This window comes from Vitis vinifera, chromosome 2, assembly GCF_030704535.1.
Source record: "Vitis vinifera cultivar Pinot Noir 40024 chromosome 2, ASM3070453v1".
Lineage (NCBI taxonomy): Eukaryota > Viridiplantae > Streptophyta > Magnoliopsida > Vitales > Vitaceae > Vitis > Vitis vinifera.
In genome coordinates, this window is record NC_081806.1 from 6,458,169 (window position 1) to 6,480,309 (window position 22,141).

Consider the following 22,141-nt stretch of genomic DNA (forward strand, 5'->3'; position numbering starts at 1 on the left):
CTAACCAACACTTAACAAGTTTTGGTCTATTCCAGGTACGTAAAGCACATCATCGATGACTTTAGTACCTAAATGGGTTGTAATAGCAACAGTTCCAATTCCTTTCGCAGGAATATGACCACCATGATCTATTCGAACTCTTGCAATTTTTGTAGGCTTCAATTCTTTGAAAAGTTCCTTGTCATGAGTCATGTGATTGGTGCATCCACTGTCAATCAAGCAGCTATCGCTTGAAATGCTACCTGAAAAACAAGTTGCAACAAAGAGATGATCATTTTCATCTTCATTAGCGATTTGGGCATTTGTGTCTTGCTGCTGGTTTTGGTTCTTGCAAATGATAGCTTCATGTCCAAGTTGATTGCACTTGTTACACTTAGCATCTGGCCTTTTCCAGCACTTGAACGGTGAGTGGCCAGTTTTGTCACAATGCTTACAAGGTGGGTACTTTCCCTTGGAACTTCCAGCTTTGTTTTTGTTGCTCCTGTGTGCTGCAGCTTCTCCATTTGATTGTTGGTGCTTTCTATTTTTCTTATTTTTGTTTCTCCAACCATCTTCATGTTTGGCGGGCAAGGCTTCCTCTACAGTTGCTTCTTGTCTCGTAACCATCCGTTGTTCTTGCGCCTGCAAAGAGTTCAACAACTCTGCCAACGTGATTTTGGACAAATCTTTGGTATTTTCCAAAGTGGTTATGGTAGCTTTAAATCTTTCAAGAATAGTAACCAGAGTTTTTTCAACATTCCAAAGTCTTTAAACTCCGAACCAAGCAATCTTACTCTGTTGGCTATGCTTAAAAGCCTTCTAGAGTACTCCTTGATGGTTTCTAACTCTTTCATCTTCTGCAACTCAAAATCTCTGATTAGATTCAGCACTTTCATGCCTTTAATTATATCATCTCCTTCATATTCAAATTTGAGATAACTCCAAATGGCTTTGGCTGATTTCAAAGACATAATTCGGGTGAAGATTGTAGCTGAAATTGCTGCAAATAGGCAGGCTTTTGCCTTAGACTTTCTGGTTTTCATTTCATTGTGATTCTTGACTTGAGCCATCATTGGGTTGTCTGATAGTGGAGGAACGTCATAGTCATTTTCAACAGCCTCCCATAGATCTACAGCGTCTAGGTAGGCTTCCATCCGCACAGCCCATATGGTGTAATTATCACCATTGAAGACTAGAGGTGCTATTATTGAGAAACTTGAGTCTCCTTCCATGCTTGAAATTTTGGTGGAATACGTGGTGTTTTGGTGGACCTCAACTCTCTTGAAAACTCACAATTTTTTTCACTCACGGTCCTTCAAGAATATAAAGCTCTGATACCAATTGTTGGTGTTTTAAGACAAGCTAAGGAAAGAAGACACAATAGAAAATAGAGAAAATATATCAACGGAAGTCACTTTTTTATTTCCTCCATCCAACGTACATTTATAGAACTGGGAAATAACTGAAAAGAGAAAAAAAAATCTCAAATTCAAAACAGATAGTACGTGATCCACAATTTATGAAAGTGGACTCACATCTCCTAAAGAATAGGAACTAACAATAACTTAGTTTTATTCAAACTTTGAAAAATTAAAATATAACGTGGCAGTCCAAAAAGCAAACTTCTAACAAGTGTCTTTAGCCATAGAATTCGACTGTAATCACTTCTGTTTGTAATGTCGCCCATTTTGGTGACTCAATGCATATTCCTTTTTATGTCTTTTGTGTTTTTTTATAATAACACCGACTTTAGAAAAAAATTCGAAATAATAATAATAATAATAATAATAATAATAATAATAATAATAATAATAATAATAATAATAATAATAATAAATAATAAAATTCGAATATGTTTTCTTTTATTCTAATAATAATAATACCGACTAAGAGAGAGCTGTCTTGAGTTCACAAAATTTGTTTTCTCAGAGCTGTTTACGCACACCTTCCCAGACAACTTAAGATGGAAAACGACTCCCAAGTATTCCTTTGTCTATGATTCAGAATGTGAATTTAGTTGATCCAGTTTTCAGTTTTGTAGTAAGGAGACTGAACCTTTTGCACAAGGCAACGTATAGCTAAACAGAAATAGAATTGCAACAGAAGACCATTGTGTTGAGGCCTTGCGTCCCAGTGATCCACGTAGCTGCCAAGTGGACGCACGCTTTCAACCAAGATTGAGTTCTGGTTCAATCTTCCTTGCAAAAGATGTCCGGACAGGGTGTCCGGACACACCCTCCGATGGTTTTGTTAGCCATGGCTCAAGAGATTAAGATGTCTGACTTTTTCAAGGATAGCAAGCTTACCTTCCTCCTTATGTGAAGGTCTTTTTATATAGTGTCAGAAGCTCTGCCTCCCTCTTTAATGGTGGGAAGACTTTTTGGTTCGTCATGATGCCTCTAGGTGGTGGCAGGGCCATCATCACCTTTCGGATGGCTGTCAGAGATCGTGGGATGTGACTTGCCATCATTCTTGTCCTTTTGCTCTGCAGGCGGCGGAACGTGGGTTGTGTCAGGCTGTCGGAATGACGTAGCAAGGCTTGCTCACTTTAGTCGATAATCTGGATAGGGATATGCTATCGTCAGGATGTGATGTTCGCGAGTGCCGTGTGCTTCTCCCTGAGGGAGTTCGGAAAGGGGAGCGCGCCACGTGTCCTTTTAGGGGAATCCGAATAGAGTTGATCCGGATAGCGATGCGCGCCACGTGTCATCAGGGGGGAGGGGTCCCTACACATTGATGATATCTTTGATTAGGGTGGAGTTCATCCTTTTATGGGCTTTCATAAGATAAAATACGATGCATGGTTCCATATACCTAACGAAGCATCTACAAGCACAACTTGGTATAGGAAGACAAATAAATGTTATGGCTATCATTTCATTGGAAGAGTGATTTAATAGTATGACACACGCACCCAAAAATACATGTATTGCCCTAAAAGTGCCACAAAATTCTGTCTACTATTAATTCTGTGGCTCCCTTCCATCAATTATAGTTCCAACACTTGCTCTTGATCCAGTTATGAGCTCATCACCCTCGCATTTTGCATCCACCACTTCTCCTGCCATTCCAATTCAATATACATTGCATCACTAAACATTTGATGAAGCTACAAACATGGACATTTACATCAAATTAACTACAGAACATCTGGACTGACTAGTTATGTATAGACTGATCAGTTTACACTGATAATTTGATATTTTTTCATACACGTGGGGTGGAAAGAGAGAGAGAGAGAGAGGGCCCTAACTTTGGGATAGTGACTATCGCTATGAAGTGACTCTTCCTATTAATGCGTTGGGAGCACTTAGAGCAAAAGATAGAACGCTAAGATGGTACTTGAGGACCAAGACGTGTGGGGTTCATATTTCCAAAACTGTTACTTATGACATCTCTTTCCTACACTTGTAATTTTGGGATGAATAGGAGAGAAGAGAGGGTACTGGCGGGGGCTAGAAACAGAAATACGAAGCAACAAAACGAATTATTACAGAGCCAACCATAAATCCCCATCCCTTCACAATCACTCCCACACTCCAGCAACCATACAGAACAATAAAAAAACCGAGTGCAAAGGTGTAAGGCATATTAAGCATATAGCGAAGCCAGCAACATTACCTACTACACTTTGCTAGGTATCACTTTGGCAAAGTTTTTGGAGGGACAGAGAGAGTTGGAATTACAGGTGGTATAGCCATGAAAAGAACAGTTATCCCTTTTCACCTCCAGAACCTACTGATCCTCCCAGTAAAACAATGGATTGGTTAAGCAACAAACACAGGCTCAGTTCTTGTGGTGGGAATAGAAAGATATACTAGTGATTGAGATGTGAGAGCAGAATTAAAAGTATCACATATAAAAAGGTTCAGTTCCTCCTTGGTATTAGATGCTTTCAGTTACTAATCAGAATCAAGGTACTGTAGGCCATCCTTTATCGATGCTATTATATTAAGCCAATGCCTGTTTGGTCTTCCCTTGCCACCCCTTAGAAGATCAACTTTTGTAACATACCCACCGGTGTCCTTACTTTCACTAGAAAAGCAGCAGCATGCTAGACATTTCAATGTTTGACCTTTTTTATGAAACAACCCCATCCACATCTTGAGACAGGCAACCAGAAAAGACCAGAGAGGTCCATACCTCATGGGAGTCAAGCCACATTAAAAAATCTAATCCTTTTCCCAACAACTTGAATTGCACAAGCAGGAACTGGTGAGATCTTGTGGTCCCAGTTGCCAACTCTTGGGTCTCGACTACAATCTTAAGTTCAAGTACAATCAATATTGAGCAGCATAATCAATACACTGTAACTCGTCACAAACGCCATGAAGGAGTTCAGGAAAAACGTTGAACGATATTCCTAGCAAATTGCTGGGGAAAAAGTGGACACCGAATGTTAACCCTCATCTAAACATTTAATCTATAACTCAGAATCAGTGTCTCACGAACAATTGAGTGTAATCAAACTTGAGTTTACCTGAATACTCATTACAATCATCATTTCAAGTCCCAAACTATCAAATGAGTTGAGCTTTTTTGAGGTCAGCAACAACTCCCCGATCCTCAGAGCTCCTTTCATTGTATAGTACCTGAATAAAATTGAGAGAATGGGTTAGATACAACATGAAAACCAGACTGAATGCAAATTAATTCTTTCGACTGGAGGTACCTTGTCAATAATGCTGTATTCAACACCTTCACTAGGACTAAAATATTTTGGGCGCCTGATGTCAGCTTCAATTTGCTCGGGTGACTTTCCCACATGTTTTGCATAGAGTTTAACCTTGAACATAAGTTAAATGACAAAATGTTCTTTTTCTTCTCATATGCTTGGCTACATGACCAAATGAACAAGTGCTTGTCAGTCAGGTCCATCCTCAGCTTGCTTTAAACTCTAAGGAAAAACAACATTGTTGGATAGAAACTGATTCAACAAGCACTCAAAATAATAAGAAAATACACTTGCCCTTTTTCTAAAATAACTATCAATACTAGTCATCTGACTTGAGAAATTGACTCACACCAACTTATTACAATGAACAAACAAGCATGCCATTTATTACTTCCATACTCAAAGCTGTGGTTTCAGCCATCAATCAAAACTGGAGTGACTCCATAGGTTCCAGATGATGAGCCAATGATTGTATATCGACTAGATAGGAAGAAGAAGAGAGAGAGAAAGAGAGAGGGATTTTATTGTTTAGACAATACAACACCTCTGCTATATATAGCAGGGATTAGGAAAATAGAGAATAACAGAGTTTTAACAAAGAAACGAAAATAACTAATGCTATTGCAACAAACTAAACAAACTAAACTACTAGTTGTTAATTGCTACTTTGCCTAATTTGCTCCCTCAAACGAAGCCTCTGGGAGCCACTGAACCTGCCACCATAAACTTCAATCATTCAAGCTTTTTACCACTCAGTAGAAGCAATCAGACTTTCAAAAGGAGATCCTAAGAACCTTCACTGATTTTCCCTTTCAAAACAAACATCCCAGCAACTCCAAGCAAATATTGCTGTCACACTAAGCCTAATCTCCATTCTTCAGATCAAGAGAAGTAACAGTAAGCTTCCCACGCAGCTTGTCAAAGAACCTGAAAGATAAAGGCTTTGTGAACACATCTGCAACTTGATCCCCAGTTGGTACATGATTGACCACCAACTTTCTCTCCATTACTTTCTCTCTTACAAAATAAAGGTCTAACTCCATATGCTTAGTCTTCGAATGCAAAACTGGATTAGCTAAAAGGGAAACGGTACTTATATTGTCACACCAAATTACAGGAACCATAGTCATCTTAGTTTGGAGCTCAGACAAGAGGGACTGCAACCATAACATTTATGAGGTCAAGCTAGCCAAGCTTTTATATTCTACTTCAGTACTAGATCTAGAAATAGCGTGCTGCTTTTTTGAACTCCATGAAACCAAGCTTTTCCCAAGAAAAACACAATGCCCAGATGTAGACCTTCGATCATCAACATCACTCCCCCAGTCAGCATCGTAAAACCCCACTAAATTCATAGTTTCTGATGGCTTCAACACAATACCAAGATCTGTAGTGCCATTGAGATACCTTAAAATTCGTTTGATAGCCTTCCAATGAGTATCTAAAGGCTTCTGCATAAATTGGCAAACTTTGTTGACACTAAAAGCAATCTTGGGTCTAGTGATGGTTATGTATTCCGAAGCTCCAACAACACTTCTATACTAAAAAACATTATCAATTGGATCACCCGTTCCAGTTGAAAGTTTTAAACCAGAAAGCATAGGAGTGGGAAATGACTTAACTCCATCCATTTTAGTCTTCTTGAGCAGATCCTGAATGTATTTTTTTTTTTAGAGATATGGAGTCCACCATCTGTAGTTTTCTTTACCTCAATTCCCAAAAAATAGCTAAGCTCACCAAGATCTTTAAGAGAAAACAAACCACTTAACTTTGAGATAAGCTCGTGAATCTCTTGACTACTACTTCCTATCACCACAATGTCATCAACATAAACAAGAACAAAGAAAGAAGAACAGTTGGTAAACCTTACAAATAAGGACTGATCTGACTTAGTGGAAGAAAAACCAAACCATTGAAGAGAAATCTTGAGTTTGTCAAACCAGGCCCGAGGTGCCTGCTTTAAGCCATACAAGGCCTTATGTAGTTTGCAAACTAGCTTTTGTTCTTGATTGGTTCTACCATCAAAACCTGGAGGTTGGTCCATGTAAACTTCCTCTTGCAATTCACCATTTAAAAAGGCATTATTGACATCCAACTGCCTTATAGACTAGCTTTGAGAAATAGCAACAGCAAGAACAACTCTAATTGTAGTAGGCTTCACAACTGGGTTGAAGGTTTCAGAAAAATCAAAACCAGGAACTTGAGAGTAGCCCTTTGCTACTAGACGAGCTTTGTACCTAGAGATAGAACCATCAGGATTCCTTTTGAGTTTAAAAACCCATCTGCACCTAACAAAAGTTTTGTTACTTGGAAGAGAAACCAAAGACCAGGTCTTGTTCTTCATCAAAGCTCTAAATTCTTCACCCATTGCTTCTTTCCATTTGGGATGAGAGATTGCTTCCTGGAAAGCATTAGGTTCTTCAACGTTAAGATTAACAGTATAGACCTTCGGTTTAAAAATACCATTCTTTGACCTCATAACCATATGATGTGGTTGTTGTGGTAAAGTGACTGGTCTTGTATTGATAAATTCATTTGGTTCATCTGAATTTGTTGATCAAGGAATTGTACCAGGAAGAGCATATAGATTAGAAGAAGAATATATGGAAGCTGACTCATTGAGAATTGGCACAATTGAAGAAGAATCAGTGTTTGATAAATCCTGTTGAACAGACCTAATGTCTGAACCAGGATTCTCATCAAGTTGATGACTTGACTGAGCTGAAGATGTGGGAAGTGACAGTGAAGGACTGACACTTATTGTCTCTAGGTTTTTAACTAAAGGAATGCAAGGAAGACCAACTGTTGAATGTAAAACAGTTTGAACAGGTTTTTGAAGTTTATCTGCAAAAGGAAACTTAGTTTCATCAAAGATAACACTTCTAGAAATAAACATTCTTCCTTGTTGATTTAAGCATTTATACTCTTTGTGTTTAGAACTATAACTAAGGAAAGTACAAGGTGAGGACCTAAAATCTAGTTCATGTTTATTGTAAGGTCTTAGGTGAGGAAAACAAAGGCAGCCAAACACCTTAAGCTGAGAATAATTGGGTTTAGAATTAAACAAAAACTCATAGGGACTTTTGCTTTAAGACCTCAGTAGGCAACTTGTTGATAATAAAAATAGATGTGGAAAAAGCATCAGACCAATATTTAAGTGGAACAGAAGCTTGAGCAAGAAGAGTCAAACCTAACTCCACTATATGTCTATGCTTTCTTTCAATAATGCCATTCTATTTTGAAGTATGAGGACATGAAAGCCTATGTATTATACCATTTTGTTCAAAATAGGTTTTCAAACTTCTAAATTCACCACCCCAATCTGTTTGAAAGGTTTTGAGTTTACAACCAAATTGGAGTTTAGCTTGAGCTTTAAACAGTAAAAAGGCTTCTTTGGTTTGTGACTTAGTTTTCAAGAAATAAACCTAGGTGTATCTAGAGTATGCATTAGCAAAAGAAACATAATATGTGAACCCATAAAAAGAATTAATTGGAGCTGGCCCCCATAAATCTGATACAACTAACTGAAGAGGCTTAGTATACATAGTTTGAGAAATTGGAAAAGGCAAATTATGACTTTTCCCGAGCTAACAAGCTGAACAAATTGAAGAACCAGATTTGGTAGAAAATGGAATTTTATTATCATTGAGAATTTGTGTTACAATTTTTGTGGCCAGATGACCAAGCCTTTTATGCCACAGATCAAAAACATGAAAACTAGAATTGGTTGTTTCTGGAAAATCAAAATTGTCATTATGCATAAGAAAAGCAGTACAACATGTAAGTTCATTTTGACCATTTGATAAAGAAAGACCAGATGCTTTTCCAAAGAGTTTCTTTGACAGGTTGAACTAATAGAGTCCTTTATGTAGATTGCCCTGCAAGAGTAAAGAGTGATTAGATCTGTCTTTAACAAAACAAACCTTTGGATGAAACTCAAAATAAACATTATTATCTCTAGCAAATTGAGAAACACTTAACAGATTTTTCTTAATTGTAGGAACTCTAAGAATATTTTTAAGAAAAAGAACTTTATTTGGACTAGAAGAAGAAGGAAAAATAGATAAACCAATGTGTGAAATTTCAGGTCCAGTCCCATTTCCCATGTGGATTTTTGAGTTGCCATTATACTCAACACCAGAATTGAGGTTGCCAAGATCATGAGTAACATGGTTTGTGGCTCCTGAGTCTGGGAATGAACAACAATTTTGAAGATCTTCAGGAGTGGCAACAATTGCTTCCATTTTTGAGTAATCTTGATCTTCTTGAGCATCATACTCAGTGAGATTGACATTTCCAACACTAGAAATTGAACCAGATGCTCCATTCCTTGCACCACTTCCTAAAACACCAGGAGTAGGTCCATTAGCAGGCATATTCCCATGGAAATTTGGATTATACCTATAGAAGCAACGATGAACAGTATGACCAAATTTATTGCATAGTTGACACTAAGGCTTGATTCCTCCTTGAGCTCTGCCATGACCTCTTCCTCTATTAGGAACAAAAAACCCTCTAATTATCTGATTTCCTCCAAATTGATTCCTATTCTGAAAACCACTAGAAGGGTAGCCATTAGAATTCCAAGAGGAAGAAGAACCTCTATTAGAATACTGAGAGGTGTAATTCACAGAAAGATCATTAGAGGAGATTTTGTGTGCAATTCTTCCTTCATGAGCAATCAAAGTCGAGGTGACATATTGAAGAGAAGGAGAAGACTTTTTAGAGGAGATAACAGCAATGACAGACTCGTATTCATCTCCAAGACCTTGCATTATAGCAAGTATATGATCTGTGTCTGAAATCTTATGACCAGCAGTAGCAAGAAGATCACAATAATTCTTCATTTTGGTAAGATAATCTCTCATAGTCAGACCATCCTTTTTTAACATATGCATTTGACTCTTGTAGAACATAACCTTTGCAGAAGATTGAGAATTGAAATTATGGGAAATTGTATTCCATACCTCAAAAGCTGAAGAACACCCAACAACCTGAGGCAAGAACGCACTTCCGATTGAAGATAGAAGCCAAGAAATCAACAGATGATCTTGGCGTTGGTAATCTCTGAACTTAGGATTTGGAACCAAAATCCCTGTTCCATCATTCACCATCTTTGGTGGAACTTGCTCTGTTCCAAACAAGAAACCTTCAAGACCATAACCCCGTACAACATTTTCAATTTGATACTTCCACATCAAGAAATTATCATCCTCTAGACGCATAGTAATAAGCTGACTCAAAGGGCTTATTGCCATTCTCAAAGATTCGTCTGTGGTCGTCGGATTGCCTCTTCTAGTTTCAGCTGAAGGATCCAAATGTAGCACCTCTCTAGTAGTCTGATTCACATCTGCCATTGATGTGTGAGCACTGATGCTCTGATACCAAGATAGGAAGAAGAAGAGAGAGAGAAAGAGAGAGAGGGATTTTATTGTTTAGACAATATAACACCTCTGCTATATATAGCAAGGATTAGGAAAACAGAGAATAACAGAGTTTTAACAAAGAAACGAAAATAACTAATGCTGTTGCAACAAACTAAACTACTAGTTGTTAATTGCTACTTTGCCTAATTCAACTCAATGTAAGACATCTCAGCAAATTAGGAATACTCCATTTTTCAAAACATAATAGAGAACTTTCCGAGTTTATGCCACTTAGTTGCTTTTTAAAAGGCATATTTATTTATTATTTATTTTATTTTTTATTTTTATTTATTTATTTTTATGAGAAAAAGGCATATTTCCCACCTCATAGATTCAAGGCTTATGAACATATTATGCCATAGATAAACCTTTCGCAACATTTAAACAAGTCAATACATATTACAATCAAACTCCACCTGCCAGCACTTCATATGTAATAGTAGACAAAGGCAACATAATTGACTGTTAATCTTACCAACTCTGCCTTCACATTCTTCACTTCTTTTCTTGCAAGGTCAATATCTGTCGCCTGACCTTGAAGCCTTGCAATTGGATGCAGATTGATAGGAGGACATGACTTTTCATCTTAAAATTTGAAAAATTCCTTTGGAAATTTAATTAACATCATGACACTCTTTCGAGCCTTGTAAAAAAGACAAAGCAAGAGAACAAAAGATACACAATAGCTTAGAGCAATAAAAAGTACTGGTAAAGAAGAAACCTGCTTTAGCATGATTGTTGATGAAGGCAAAGCTGAACGGTTTCCTTTTGCACCTGCAACCAAAAGTAAGGCTGCTTCTCCCCAAGGATTACCAACACACAAAGTAAAAATCAGTGACTTTACATACCTGCAGCAGAAGATAATAGCTAAGTCAGATATAGGAAAAAGAAGTAAAGAGTTACTCCAAAACTACTAGGTAAGCAACCGTGTAATAACAAAGTTTTGATTTGCATTGGCAAGCTTCTTGTTTTTATTTATTTTGGTTAGGCAATTTGCATTCACGAAGGCTTCTAATAATTGTATCTAGCATCGATACAATACAATACATGTACAAATACAAGATATCAATAACATTTGTCACTACAAAATCAGTGCCAAAAGGGAAAAATATTTACATATTTTGTTAAATGGTTATTGGTGTTAACTTTTATTAGTAAAGGACCTATGCGTTATTTTAGTCTTTTATGGTATTTTGAATACGATATATATGCTTCCCTTCCTCTCAAAATTTTTGGGTGTGTTTTCTTTGTTCATAATCTTCCTCCAAATAAGGGCAAGATTAATATTTCTCGGATACTCAAAAATGCAAAATGAATACAAGTGCTTTGACCCTGTGTCATTAATATTTTATTAGTGCTGAATTAACCTTCTTTAATATACCCTTTGTTTTCCTCATCATGTTTTTTTTTTTTTGATAAGTAAAAGCAATTGTATTAAGAAAGCTTGATGTACACCTTAAAGCATACACGATGTCAAGGCCAAAAGGAAAAGCAAAAAAATCATCCCCTTACAACCCAACCCATCAATGAAATCAGAAATGGACCATGATGTACAATCTACATGCACAACAATCCAATCTAAAAACATGTACAAAAAAGACCGTAAAATAGCTTGATCCACTAATGAGTTGATCATGTTTTCCTCATCATGTTTCACAACTAGACAATGAGTTGTCTCAATCTAATTTTATTCCTCCCCCTTCTATTACTAATAATCCTCCACTTGGAACTAGAAAACCATTACAAGTGTCAAAAGAAACGATTGATTAAAAATAGGGAAGAAAATGAAGCCACCATGTCCAAACTCTCGGAATAACCTTTCCCCTACCCTTCAGTCTTTTACTCATATCATGTCTACAACTTTCATCCTTAAATCTTATCAAAAAGTAATTTTTATTATATATAAGTAAAAGTATTGTATTACGATGAGGCACTAAAATAGGGACCCAAAGACAATGGAAGAAGAGATGCATGCTCTTCTTAATAGAGGTACATGGAAGCTTGCTCACCAGCCCCAAAGGAAGGATATTGTTGGTTGCAGGAGTCTTTGCCAACAAGTATCATCCATATGAGATTATAAAGTGATGGGAGGCTAAGGAGTATACTCAAATTTAAGGTGTAAATTACTTTGAGACCTCTCCAGTTGACTATATTAGTTAGATGTGAGAATGCATTATTTTATGTTGATTTGAGTAAGGAAGTATAATTAGGGGAATTTGAGAGTTCAGTTTGCAAATTAATAAGGTTATTTATAGATTAAAACAATCTCCTCATGCCTAGTTAGATATATTAAGTATTATTTTTCTATCATTTGGTTTTACAAAATATGATATTGACTACCTTGTGTATTTGTTCTCAAGAGGGAAACTGGCATAGTAGTACTCATATATGTAGATTCTCTAACAGTGATATCATAAGCATTGAAGAAGTGAAACATTACTTGAAAAAAAACCATTTTAGACAAAGGATCATGGGTTGTTGGGTTACATCTGAGGCAATTCAACACATACCATATGTAAGATTGTTTTGCCAAAGTAAATATGTATCACATTTGCTCATTGAGATTGGTATGTTAGGAGTAAAGCCAGGGGAGATCCTATGTACCAAATTGGGAAAGTTAATAGACAAGATAGTCCTATAGTTCTAAACCTCCAGATAAAAGAAGGTATCAGAGTTTAGTGCGTACGCTCATTTATTTGACAGCTAGTTCATGGAAGCACCAAAGCAAATTTACTGGGACGCAATGTGCACAATCTTAACGTATCTTAAAGCCTAAAGGTACTATAAGTATGAGAGTAATCTAAAAAAGAAGTTCTAGCTTTGTCCTTGATGCTGCGAGCCTTTCAAATGTGGACTAGGCAGAATCTTCAACTAACAGGTGGTCCGCTAGTGGGTATTTTACCTTGTGCGTGGTAACCTAGTTACTTGGAGAAGCAAAGGTAGAATGTCATATTTAAGTAGAATACAGGACTATGACTCATACAGTGTGAGAGTTAATGTTGGGTCCCAAATTTCTATAGGACTTTGGATTTTCTCTTGAAAAGCTCTTGATCATGTATTGTGATAATTAGGCTATTATTCACACTACCAGTTACCCCATTTTTGACAAAGCACATTGAGGTTGACTCATTTTATCAAAGAAGTTTATGAGCAAGAAAGTAAATTCTCTACACTGATGAGAACTTGACTCAACTCAGGAAAGCCATATTCCAACTGCTTTGGGAGAAATAAGATAAATGTTCTCAAGGATTAGAGTAGAACTTTTACACAAGCATTCCACCAAAGGCAAATCTCTTCTTTCACTTTCTCTTATACTCTGATCTTTCCAATTACTGCTTTAAGATTCATGACTTTCTGATGCATTTAGGCTCACTAGTATCTTCAAACTATTTGTAAAATTTTGTGTTAACATTTATATTTCAATATGGAAGTTAGACATCAATACACAACATAGACTATTGATACATGCCACTTCAATAATTAACTGAATGAATTAGGGTGGATCCAATTGGCTATTAACTTTAAAGGCCAGAGTGATATTTTGTGGTGGAAATTTTTAAAAAAGTTACAAATAAACAAAGCACAATGAGCATAATCCAAAAAAAATGTTGGCACAAACTCAATCATATTCAGTTTGAGGTCTAAAAGACATGCTCTAATTCAATGTGGATAATGAAAGAAGTTTAGGCAAATGCATTGTTCTACAGAAAAACTAAGAGATGATAGGCTTGGAAAAAGTTGGAAACTATCGAATTCCCCAGAAATTACGATAGTCACCAGATCATAGTTGTTAATAGGTACGCTTAAAGCTACTCTAGGCCCAAGGCTCAACTACTCCTAGTCGTAGCTCCTTGCTTGTCAAGGCATGCACCTTGTTGGAGAAGCGCATCTCATCTACTTTACTCTTCCTTTTCTAACTCTTTTATTGTTAGTATTTCTAACAGTGTGTTGAAATTTATATGATCTCATTATTTTTTGGTTGAAGACTTCTTTTAAATGTTTGGAATTTGAAACTTTTTATCAATTGGATTGGATTTTGAATAACTTTTTATCAATTGGATTGGATTTTGAATAACATTATAGAAAATTGACATATTCTAGGTCATATTTCACTTGGCTCAAGCGTGCATCTTATGTTGTGCCTAAGCATAAGCCTAAGCCTAAGCCTAAACCTTAAGAGACTTTTACACCCTAGGTGCACTTATCGCCTTTTAAAACTATTGACTAGATTGAATCCCTGGAACTATAAATTAGTATTTACGCAATTTTTCTTTAGTCAATGAAAATTTAAATTCAGTCAGATTTCTAGTCAGAAATTGGACAGGAAAATTAAATATCCATCTTCTAAAAAGAAATAATCTTCTAAAAAAAAAAGAAAAAAAATCCCATATCCATTTAAAGTAAGGAATAGATAACCTGTATAATGTAATAGTGTAAAAGAAGGAAAATCATATATGATAGCCAAGTGCTTAAACTAAAATAAAATTTGTATATGATAATGAGAAGTGACCTTGTTGAATCTGTGGTTTAAAAGCCACATAAGAATTTTTCTATGGGGACTGATATAAGATGATGTGCAATCTCATTTCAACAAAAAGCATTGAAGCTTCCACAGTAGCAAGGAAAGAAACTCCATTATTTTATTAGAAGAAAAGAAATTTAAAATAGTACTCAATTCTTGAGATAAAACGTAATGATGTTCTAATCCAACCCAATGTGTACTTGAACTAGTCTCACTAAGATTCATGTAGTCTTAAACCTAAAAAAGTTTTAGTTCAACTATTTAACCACTAAGACTTTGGAATTCACTCTTCAAATTCAGATAGCCAAAAGAAGTATGATTTTGGTTCCTGTTTTATTCGTAATGTGGAATCACTAACCCCACGTCGAAGGATTGAGGAAAACCACAGATACACAACCCCTTCCCCTAGAACTGTTATCATGCAAGCTTGGGAATCGAATCTGAGACCTCTAATTTGGGAGTCCGAGAATAAGGTTTTAACCATATCCAACACTTGGATGCATGTGACAGTCAGATACCACTCATTTTGTGCTGATAATACCATCAAAATATTCTACCATTGCAACACCTAGACAAGTTCTCATGACAGAAGATACACGTATAAATACTAAGGTACCAACACACTGATTTTTGTTTCTTGCAAGTATTTGGCACTTTTTCTTGCATTTTAAAATGTATAATTAAAAATGTAATATGGTCTATACTTGTATATCCCAATATGTTGAATCCTCAATCACTAGGATTTGTACCACATAGCCAACTATTAACATGATGAAATAGACGTTGAAACGCAAAAGTTCGCTAAACAACTTGCTGCTGAGATTGCTTCAGGAGAAGTTCTTGCAGAAGAGGTTTCTGTACTGAAATTAGAGTGTTCAAAACTCAAGGAGGACCTCGAACATCTTAGAAATTCTAAGTCAATTCCCGAATTTGCTAGGAGGGAAATTATCCGGACAGATTAGGATCATAGATTTGAAGACTCACAGCTGAGATGGCTAAAGGGATTTTTAAATATGGAGGACAAGACGAGAGTTTCAAACTAAGGACCTCAAACAAAGAACTGGACAAACAATTTCCATGTTCAATGCTTTACCATCAGAAATTGCAAACATAAAGGAGATGAGAGAAAGACAACAATTTGTGTCAGGAACTGGATTTGATGCTGTATTATATCAACCTAAAGATTTCCTTCATTACTTAGTGTATCTGGCCTGGTTTCTATTGTACCTGATTCTCTAGATGCCACCAATGCAACAAAAGACAAATCCTTTAAACTTCAAAGAGAGGGTTGGATGAGTCTAAAGCCGAACGGGAAAGCCTTGCAAGAAAAATGGACCAGATGGAGTACTACTATGAAGCCCTTGTGCAGGAGCTTGAGAAAAACCAGAAGCAGATGCTGGGAGAATTGCAGAATCTGCAGAATTTGCACTCTCAATTACAAGAGGGATAGAAAGCTCTACCTTTGGATCTGAAATTAGTCTCCAAAAATTGAAACAGACGATGATGTCCGAACTTGATTCAGAGAATAAAGTAGGGAAGTTAAAGAATTCTAATATAAAATTGCAACTGGAGAATTCTGATTTGCATGTAAAGGACTTAGGTAATTCCCTGCACCACAAGCCTGAGTAGGAAGTCATGCTGCTAACAGATGAACATGGACATACAAAAAGGTCCGAGGAAAAGGAAATCGACTTCATTTTCGACCACGACCTATGGTCATCCTCTCAAGCTGAATCCAATTGGATGTGATTCTTCAGCCTTCAGTTCTTCAGCTATCAGAAATGGCAGTCCAAAAAGAATAAATTTCTCAGCATATTTCAGAGATTTATACGAGGAATTAATGTCAAAGCTCTTGGAAGTAAGTCCGAACGTAAGGGATTTCAAGTAATCAGAAAAGACCCAAAAATGCAGCGATGTAAGGTATTTGAATACGTGCAAGAGAGTAGAAAGGGAAAATTTAGAGAGAATAACGGCAGCACCTACAACCACCAGCAACAGTCACAACTGGACCCCCAAGCCCCACTCTAGCACGGCCATTCTGGTGCACATTACCCTCTTCCTCTTGCACCCTCTTGTTATCCTCGTATTTTTACATATTTTAAATTGTGTTCTCAAAATCGTTTTCATCCAAATAATTCTTATTTTAAAGAATCGTCCTCAATCCTTCCATAAGCAGTAAGATCCAGATTTTAACAAACCCGTTGCTGCCAATTTTCCCTCTGGTATGCATTTTCACTGTTTTCAAATGATTTTCTTGATTTTCTTTTTTAAGCAAGCATGAGCAAACTTCATGATTCCAAACAATGGAATTCATAGAATCAACTCATGCAAAATCAACTAGGGCTTTGGTGGGGGCCCGATATTCATGATATTCTCATCAATATAGTTTGCTTGATATTTGATTGATTGTACTTCCTCTTTGTGGTATTGAGATTATTTCGCACTTGTTATTAAGCAAACTTGTTTCCCATAGAAGAGTATTAGCTTGCTATCTAGGTACGCTCATCATGCCCTCAAACTCTAAAATTCTATGAATGTGTATGTTATCATGAGCCATGTCCATGTTTGATGCCATAATTGATTGCCTTGATGCTTGTTTGATCATCTTTGATAAAAATGCATATTATGCGTCATATTTTCAAACTACCCTTTGATGTCTTGTGATAGCGCTTGAGAAGCCGTTCAGGTACGCACTTTGACTCTCTCTTATGATCAGACTTTGTTGCTTGACATACTATTTTTTGAAAACCCTTAGCTTACTTAGGTGTCCATAATCAATCATTTATTTGCCACGTTTCCCTCAACTTAGTCAGTAGAGACTTTTATAAGGCTTAGAGGGGGGCTACCTTTTAGAGGTATCTTCCCAATAAGTAACATGATCCTCGGACCTAGACTCGGGTTTTTTCAAAGACATGTTTTTTCCAAAAATTATGGAGTCACATTTTAGGGTTTTTCTTTCTTGTTTTATTTTCCCTTTAAAATAAAAATAAAATAAGGGGCGACTCCGACTTTTTCCAAAATTAATTTTTCACAAATAAAAAGCGAGTCTCGTCGATCAAGTGGGGGCGCACGTGAAAAATGCGGGTCCACAATAATGTAAGAGCCCATTAGAGCCGCAATCCAAGCGTAAAGATTGTGGAAGCTTAGTTGAAACTTTAAGGATAGTGGAACCCTCACTAGGTGAGGAGTTTAAGGGAAGTGGACGTAAGCAAGGGATGTCAAACCACTATAAAATTGTGTTTGATCTCTCTAACTCAATCTCTTTACATTTATTCCTTATTTTGCTTAAAATTGTTGTGGCTGAAAAAGTTTTTGAAAAACCCAATTCATTTGGGTGTTTTTTTTTTTTTTTATAATTAGATTAGCCTTATTTTCTCATTTCTGTTACAACTTCCATGTTTTTTTTTTTTTTTTTTTGTTGTTACATGTCATCTTTTATTAATGTTAACTTATATATCTTATGAACCATTTAAACTTAAGTATAATACTCACTCATCTTTTTAAATCATTGAAATCGAAATTATTAGCATTATTGATGCTTAAATGAGATATAGATGTTGATTAAATTAGAATATTATCACATGATTATAATTAAAAACAATGCCAATCTTCCTTTTAAATGCCGATCTTTGCCTAAAAATGGGTATTTTAAACCTAAAGTTTCTTTAATAATATATTTTGCTCACATATTAACATATTAACCCTAACATGTTATTACATGAGTTTTATGACATAAATGATTCATGTTGTTAAACAAAATAACATGAAATTAGAGAAAATGCTTGTAGCATGGCCCAATTGGAAAACATGCATACAAAGCCAAAGTCATCTCTATCAAATTTATCAAATATTTACATCAATTTTAATACATATTTAATATTTTAATCGCCATTTGGTGAATACAATTTAATGAGTTAGAGCTACTAAAGATGAATCAACTTGTGTTGCATATTAGCATGAGCATGTTGCTTGATCATTTAGTTTTGTTTTGCCAAAATATCTGAAAAAGTGGAACTTTATTGATAATATATATCACTAAACTTGGTACACAGTCCCATTCTTTATTGAGCAAAGCCAAGAGTGCTTTGTTGTAACACCACATACAAACATATATTTGATCACTCCACAAACAAAAAACTAGAAATATTTAATAACCCATATAGCTACCACTTCCTATGATACTCTCTGATTATGCAGAAGTTGGAACCACAATGGAAGAGCTTAATAATCAAGCTGAAATTTTGAGTCATACGCAACCCCAGCCTTCCAATGACTAGGAATCACATTCATCAGCTGCACCCACTTTTGCCCACGTCTCCCACTCACTTGGAACCTCAGGCTTACAGGACCCTTCGGTGGGTTAGCCATGTCCCATACTGCGCCATAGCTCTTCCTCATGCCCTTCCATGCCTGGCTATCCTCCTGAACCCAAAAGGAATTGTGAATTAGTACTCTTAAATTTTATCCATAATTTGATTAGAATGGCAGATGCCTAGGTTGCTGTAATAGTATGTGTACCTGCCATATGTCCACTGCTGTGATGTCGCTTAGGCCAGCTTGGTACAACATGACTAGAGCTAAGTAGTCGGGAAACCGACTGTTCTCATGGACCTTGAAGAAGATGTTGGAACCCGGGTACTGACATGGGACCCTTCTGTATTCTATGCCGACCACCCCATAAGCAAAGAGGTCTGCAGCCTTGTTTGGACGAGCCAACATTGAGAATCCGTGCCGGCTGAGGATGAAGTCGGTGTCATCTCCTCCTCCGTGGTCGGTCACCACTACCTTCATCCCAACATCTGCACAAAGTTTTGGTATCTTGCACCTAACCTGAATTATCAATAAACAATTGAGCACCATTATGGATACAAAAATCGAAAAATCCACATGTTTTAAACAGAACTATTGATGCGGGAGTACTTCAAATTATTTAAGGTGTGGTGAGGGGAAGGGGCAGTTTCAAAGAACACTCGTGTCTAGCGGCTGTCTATTTCAAGCCTTCTCAGTAGTAAAGACTGAAAAGATGAAAATATCGTGCAACTTTTTTCAATTACCCTCTCCTTTCAATCTTCAATATTTCACTTTATGGTGTGGACTTTTTGAACTCGACCAACTAGAAGTGCTACTCATTAATTTTATCTGAAAGCTTATTCTCAAGGTCTATTTACAAGTCATTATTGCATGAAGAATATTCCCTCAGACACCCTTAAAATTTCATCGCATCACACTCGTATATTTTAATTACCTGATAGCATGCACCGCAGCCAGTCCCATCCCTGTATAGCCTAGAAACTGCGCCAACGTTGCCGCCGTTGACATTTCTTCCATATTCGCCAAAGCCACATGCTCCAGCTGATTCAACATATGATCATTACCCCATCTATGATATATACAAAGTATGCATGGAAGAGATCAATTAAGATACGTACTTGGAGTCCCTAAGCCATCAGAGGTGCCATAATATGTTGCCCGTGAGTATGTGAAGGTGTCTTCACACTTGCATAGCACAGGCAAGAGCACAATGACACATAGAAAGCAGCAATAGTGGCTAAGTGGAAAACCCATGTTTATACGGAATTACTCAAGCAAAATATTGGAAGTGAGCTAGCCAAAAGAAGTAGAGGAAGTGAGGTCGAGATGGGTAAGCCTAGAATCAAAGTTCCATATTTATAGTTGAGGTTTAGAGGGCAAGATAGTCTATTTTTTTCCTACCACTATGGACTAGGGAGGCCTAGGATTAGATTATAGATATGTACAAATGGGACACCCGTTTTGACCCCCTAAGACCATAGTTTTACATTTTCTTGGTATGTAATATAAGAAATTCATAAAGAGAGATCAGACTTGTAGTCTAACTCTTTTCATCTCCCCTGGTTGACTTTTGGTTCATATCAGCTCATTGGAGTAGGGAGTACTGTGGGAAATATTCTAAGATTTGGTCATTGTGCTGGTGGAACTAAATTAATTAAACATCTATCTCACATGGAATATTTAGCACTGGTGAGGAGAGCTCAGAAACATGAAGAGGAAACTAAGAAAATTATCAAAGCATGGAAAAAACAAGTCAAAAACCATTTATTGACAAACGTAGATGCATTGTTTAACCATGTATCTTGACATTTGCAGTACTCTCAATGATGTGTTGGTGCGTGAATGAAGACTAACTACAAGAGTAAAATTGAAAGAATTGAAAAGTGGATTAGCTTCTAATTTCACAAATACGTGTATATATATACCTATAAGTTAGGCGGAATAATATTTTGGGATGGAAGTTTTACTTCCTTTTATTTACTTGCTCTTTCCGGACATACATATATATATTATGTTTGGCTCTTAAACATTATTGAAGAAATTAAAATAAATGTTTTTTTTTATATTTGATTTATTATGAAATATATATATATAAAATTAATCTAAAAATTATTTAATTATTATATAGAAAAAAGGAAATGAAATAAGTTTGAAAAATTTTGGAAAATTAATTTACTTATTTTAAATATATATTGTATGTTCTTTTACGGTTTTTTTTTTTACTATTTTTTTTTATTTTGTTTTTCAAAAACCAAACACAGAGAAATTCAAATTCAAATAAAGTGAATTTTGATTTTGGAAGTCATCCAAATAAAGTAATGGATAAAAAATGGAACGGATTTTCCATTATCATTCTACATTCCAATACGAGTATACTGATAGGAGAAAATAAGAAATCTGGGTCTCTGACATCATTAGTGACAATAGTAAAATGCACATTGAAAGTTAAGGCATCAAATCAAATCAAATCAAAGTATCCTTGAATTAAACCATGTCATATAGATTGCAATTGGGATTATTTTAACAATAGAAATGAATTGTGGCCAGTATCCTAATAGTATTTGAATTGGGAAAATGAGTGATGGGCAGAGTCCGTGGGCTGGCTGCAGCCAAGTGGATATGGCTACCAGGGATGCATGGTTGGTTAGACTGAAGAAGATGTCAAAACAAGTGAGCTGGGACTTACAGACTAGTGGTAAATTAGGGGCAAAGGCACTCATCCTTGATTTTTTGGTTTATACTTTATACTTAATAGGTAGCGTGTTATGTACTTTTGACGTGTGCAATGTGGGCTTATGCTGAAAGCGATGTCCAGTACCCAACACAAGGGGCTGGGGCTGCATAATACCCAAATTTGAGTCCCACTTGGGGTAGGTGGCTCTTCATCCTGGCTCTCCATTTGGTCACCACATTCCATTACTAATCACAAAAATAACAAGTGTCTTTAGCCATAGAATTCGACTGTAATCACTTCTGTTTGTAATGTCGCCCATTTTGGTGACTCAATGCATAGTCCTTTTTATGATCTTTTGCGTTTTTTTTTATAATAACACCGACTTTAGAAAAACTAACGCTTTGTTTGGGACGACACTATCTGAGAACTCCTAAAACAAATGCGTTTTTGAGAACAATTCGAATATGTTCTCTCTTATTCTCTACATTGTTTAGAGAACAAAAATAAATACAAAAGGAAGGGAGAGCTGTCTTGAGTTCACAAAATTTGTTTTC

At 36.3% G+C, this 22,141-nt stretch overlaps 3 protein-coding genes across 3 annotated transcripts in view; all 3 read right to left on the reverse strand.

Annotated features, from left to right (window-relative positions):
* LOC104878324 (uncharacterized) lies at window positions 1-1,211 on the reverse strand. Its single transcript, XM_010648489.1, has 2 exons — window positions 774-1,211; window positions 1-621 (listed from the first exon to the last, which is right to left on the reverse strand). The coding sequence occupies exons 1-2, from the start codon at window positions 1,209-1,211 to the stop codon at window positions 1-3; spliced, it is 1,059 nt and encodes a 352-aa protein (XP_010646791.1).
* A 1,523-nt stretch (window positions 1,212-2,734) lies between these two features.
* LOC100855178 (ATP-dependent Clp protease proteolytic subunit-related protein 4, chloroplastic) overlaps window positions 2,735-22,141 on the reverse strand; it is an 88,555-nt gene continuing 69,148 nt past the window's right edge. The window contains exon 8 of the mRNA XM_059734009.1: window positions 2,735-3,040. The gene's annotated coding sequence lies outside the window, so the exon portion shown is untranslated. The remainder of the gene's footprint in view (window positions 3,041-22,141) is intronic.
* LOC132252794 (expansin-like B1) lies at window positions 18,604-20,225 on the reverse strand. The gene is made up of 4 exons (XM_059734015.1): window positions 20,032-20,225; window positions 19,848-19,954; window positions 19,121-19,432; window positions 18,604-19,024 (listed from the first exon to the last, which is right to left on the reverse strand). Exons 1-4 carry the CDS (start codon window positions 20,165-20,167, stop codon window positions 18,824-18,826), a joined length of 756 nt encoding a protein of 251 aa, XP_059589998.1. The 5' UTR covers window positions 20,168-20,225; the 3' UTR covers window positions 18,604-18,823.

What these genes read in the sequence shown, in the direction of transcription:
- LOC104878324 (XM_010648489.1), bottom strand. Translation starts at nt 1,211, where the DNA reads ATGGAAGGAGACTCAAGTTTCTCAATAATAGCACCTCTAGTCTTCAAT. An exon ending in TTTTAAGCATAGCCAACAGA is followed by an intron (nt 622 to 773) that starts GTAAGATTGCTT and finishes AACTCTTTGCAG; the next exon opens with GCGCAAGAACAACGGATGGT.
- LOC132252794 (XM_059734015.1), bottom strand. Translation starts at nt 20,167, where the DNA reads ATGGGTTTTCCACTTAGCCACTATTGCTGCTTTCTATGTGTCATTGTG. An exon ending in TGATGGCTTAGGGACTCCAA is followed by an intron (nt 19,955 to 20,031) that starts GTACGTATCTTA and finishes ATGTTGAATCAG; the next exon opens with CTGGAGCATGTGGCTTTGGC. An exon ending in GCTGCGGTGCATGCTATCAG is followed by an intron (nt 19,433 to 19,847) that starts GTAATTAAAATA and finishes TTGATAATTCAG; the next exon opens with GTTAGGTGCAAGATACCAAA.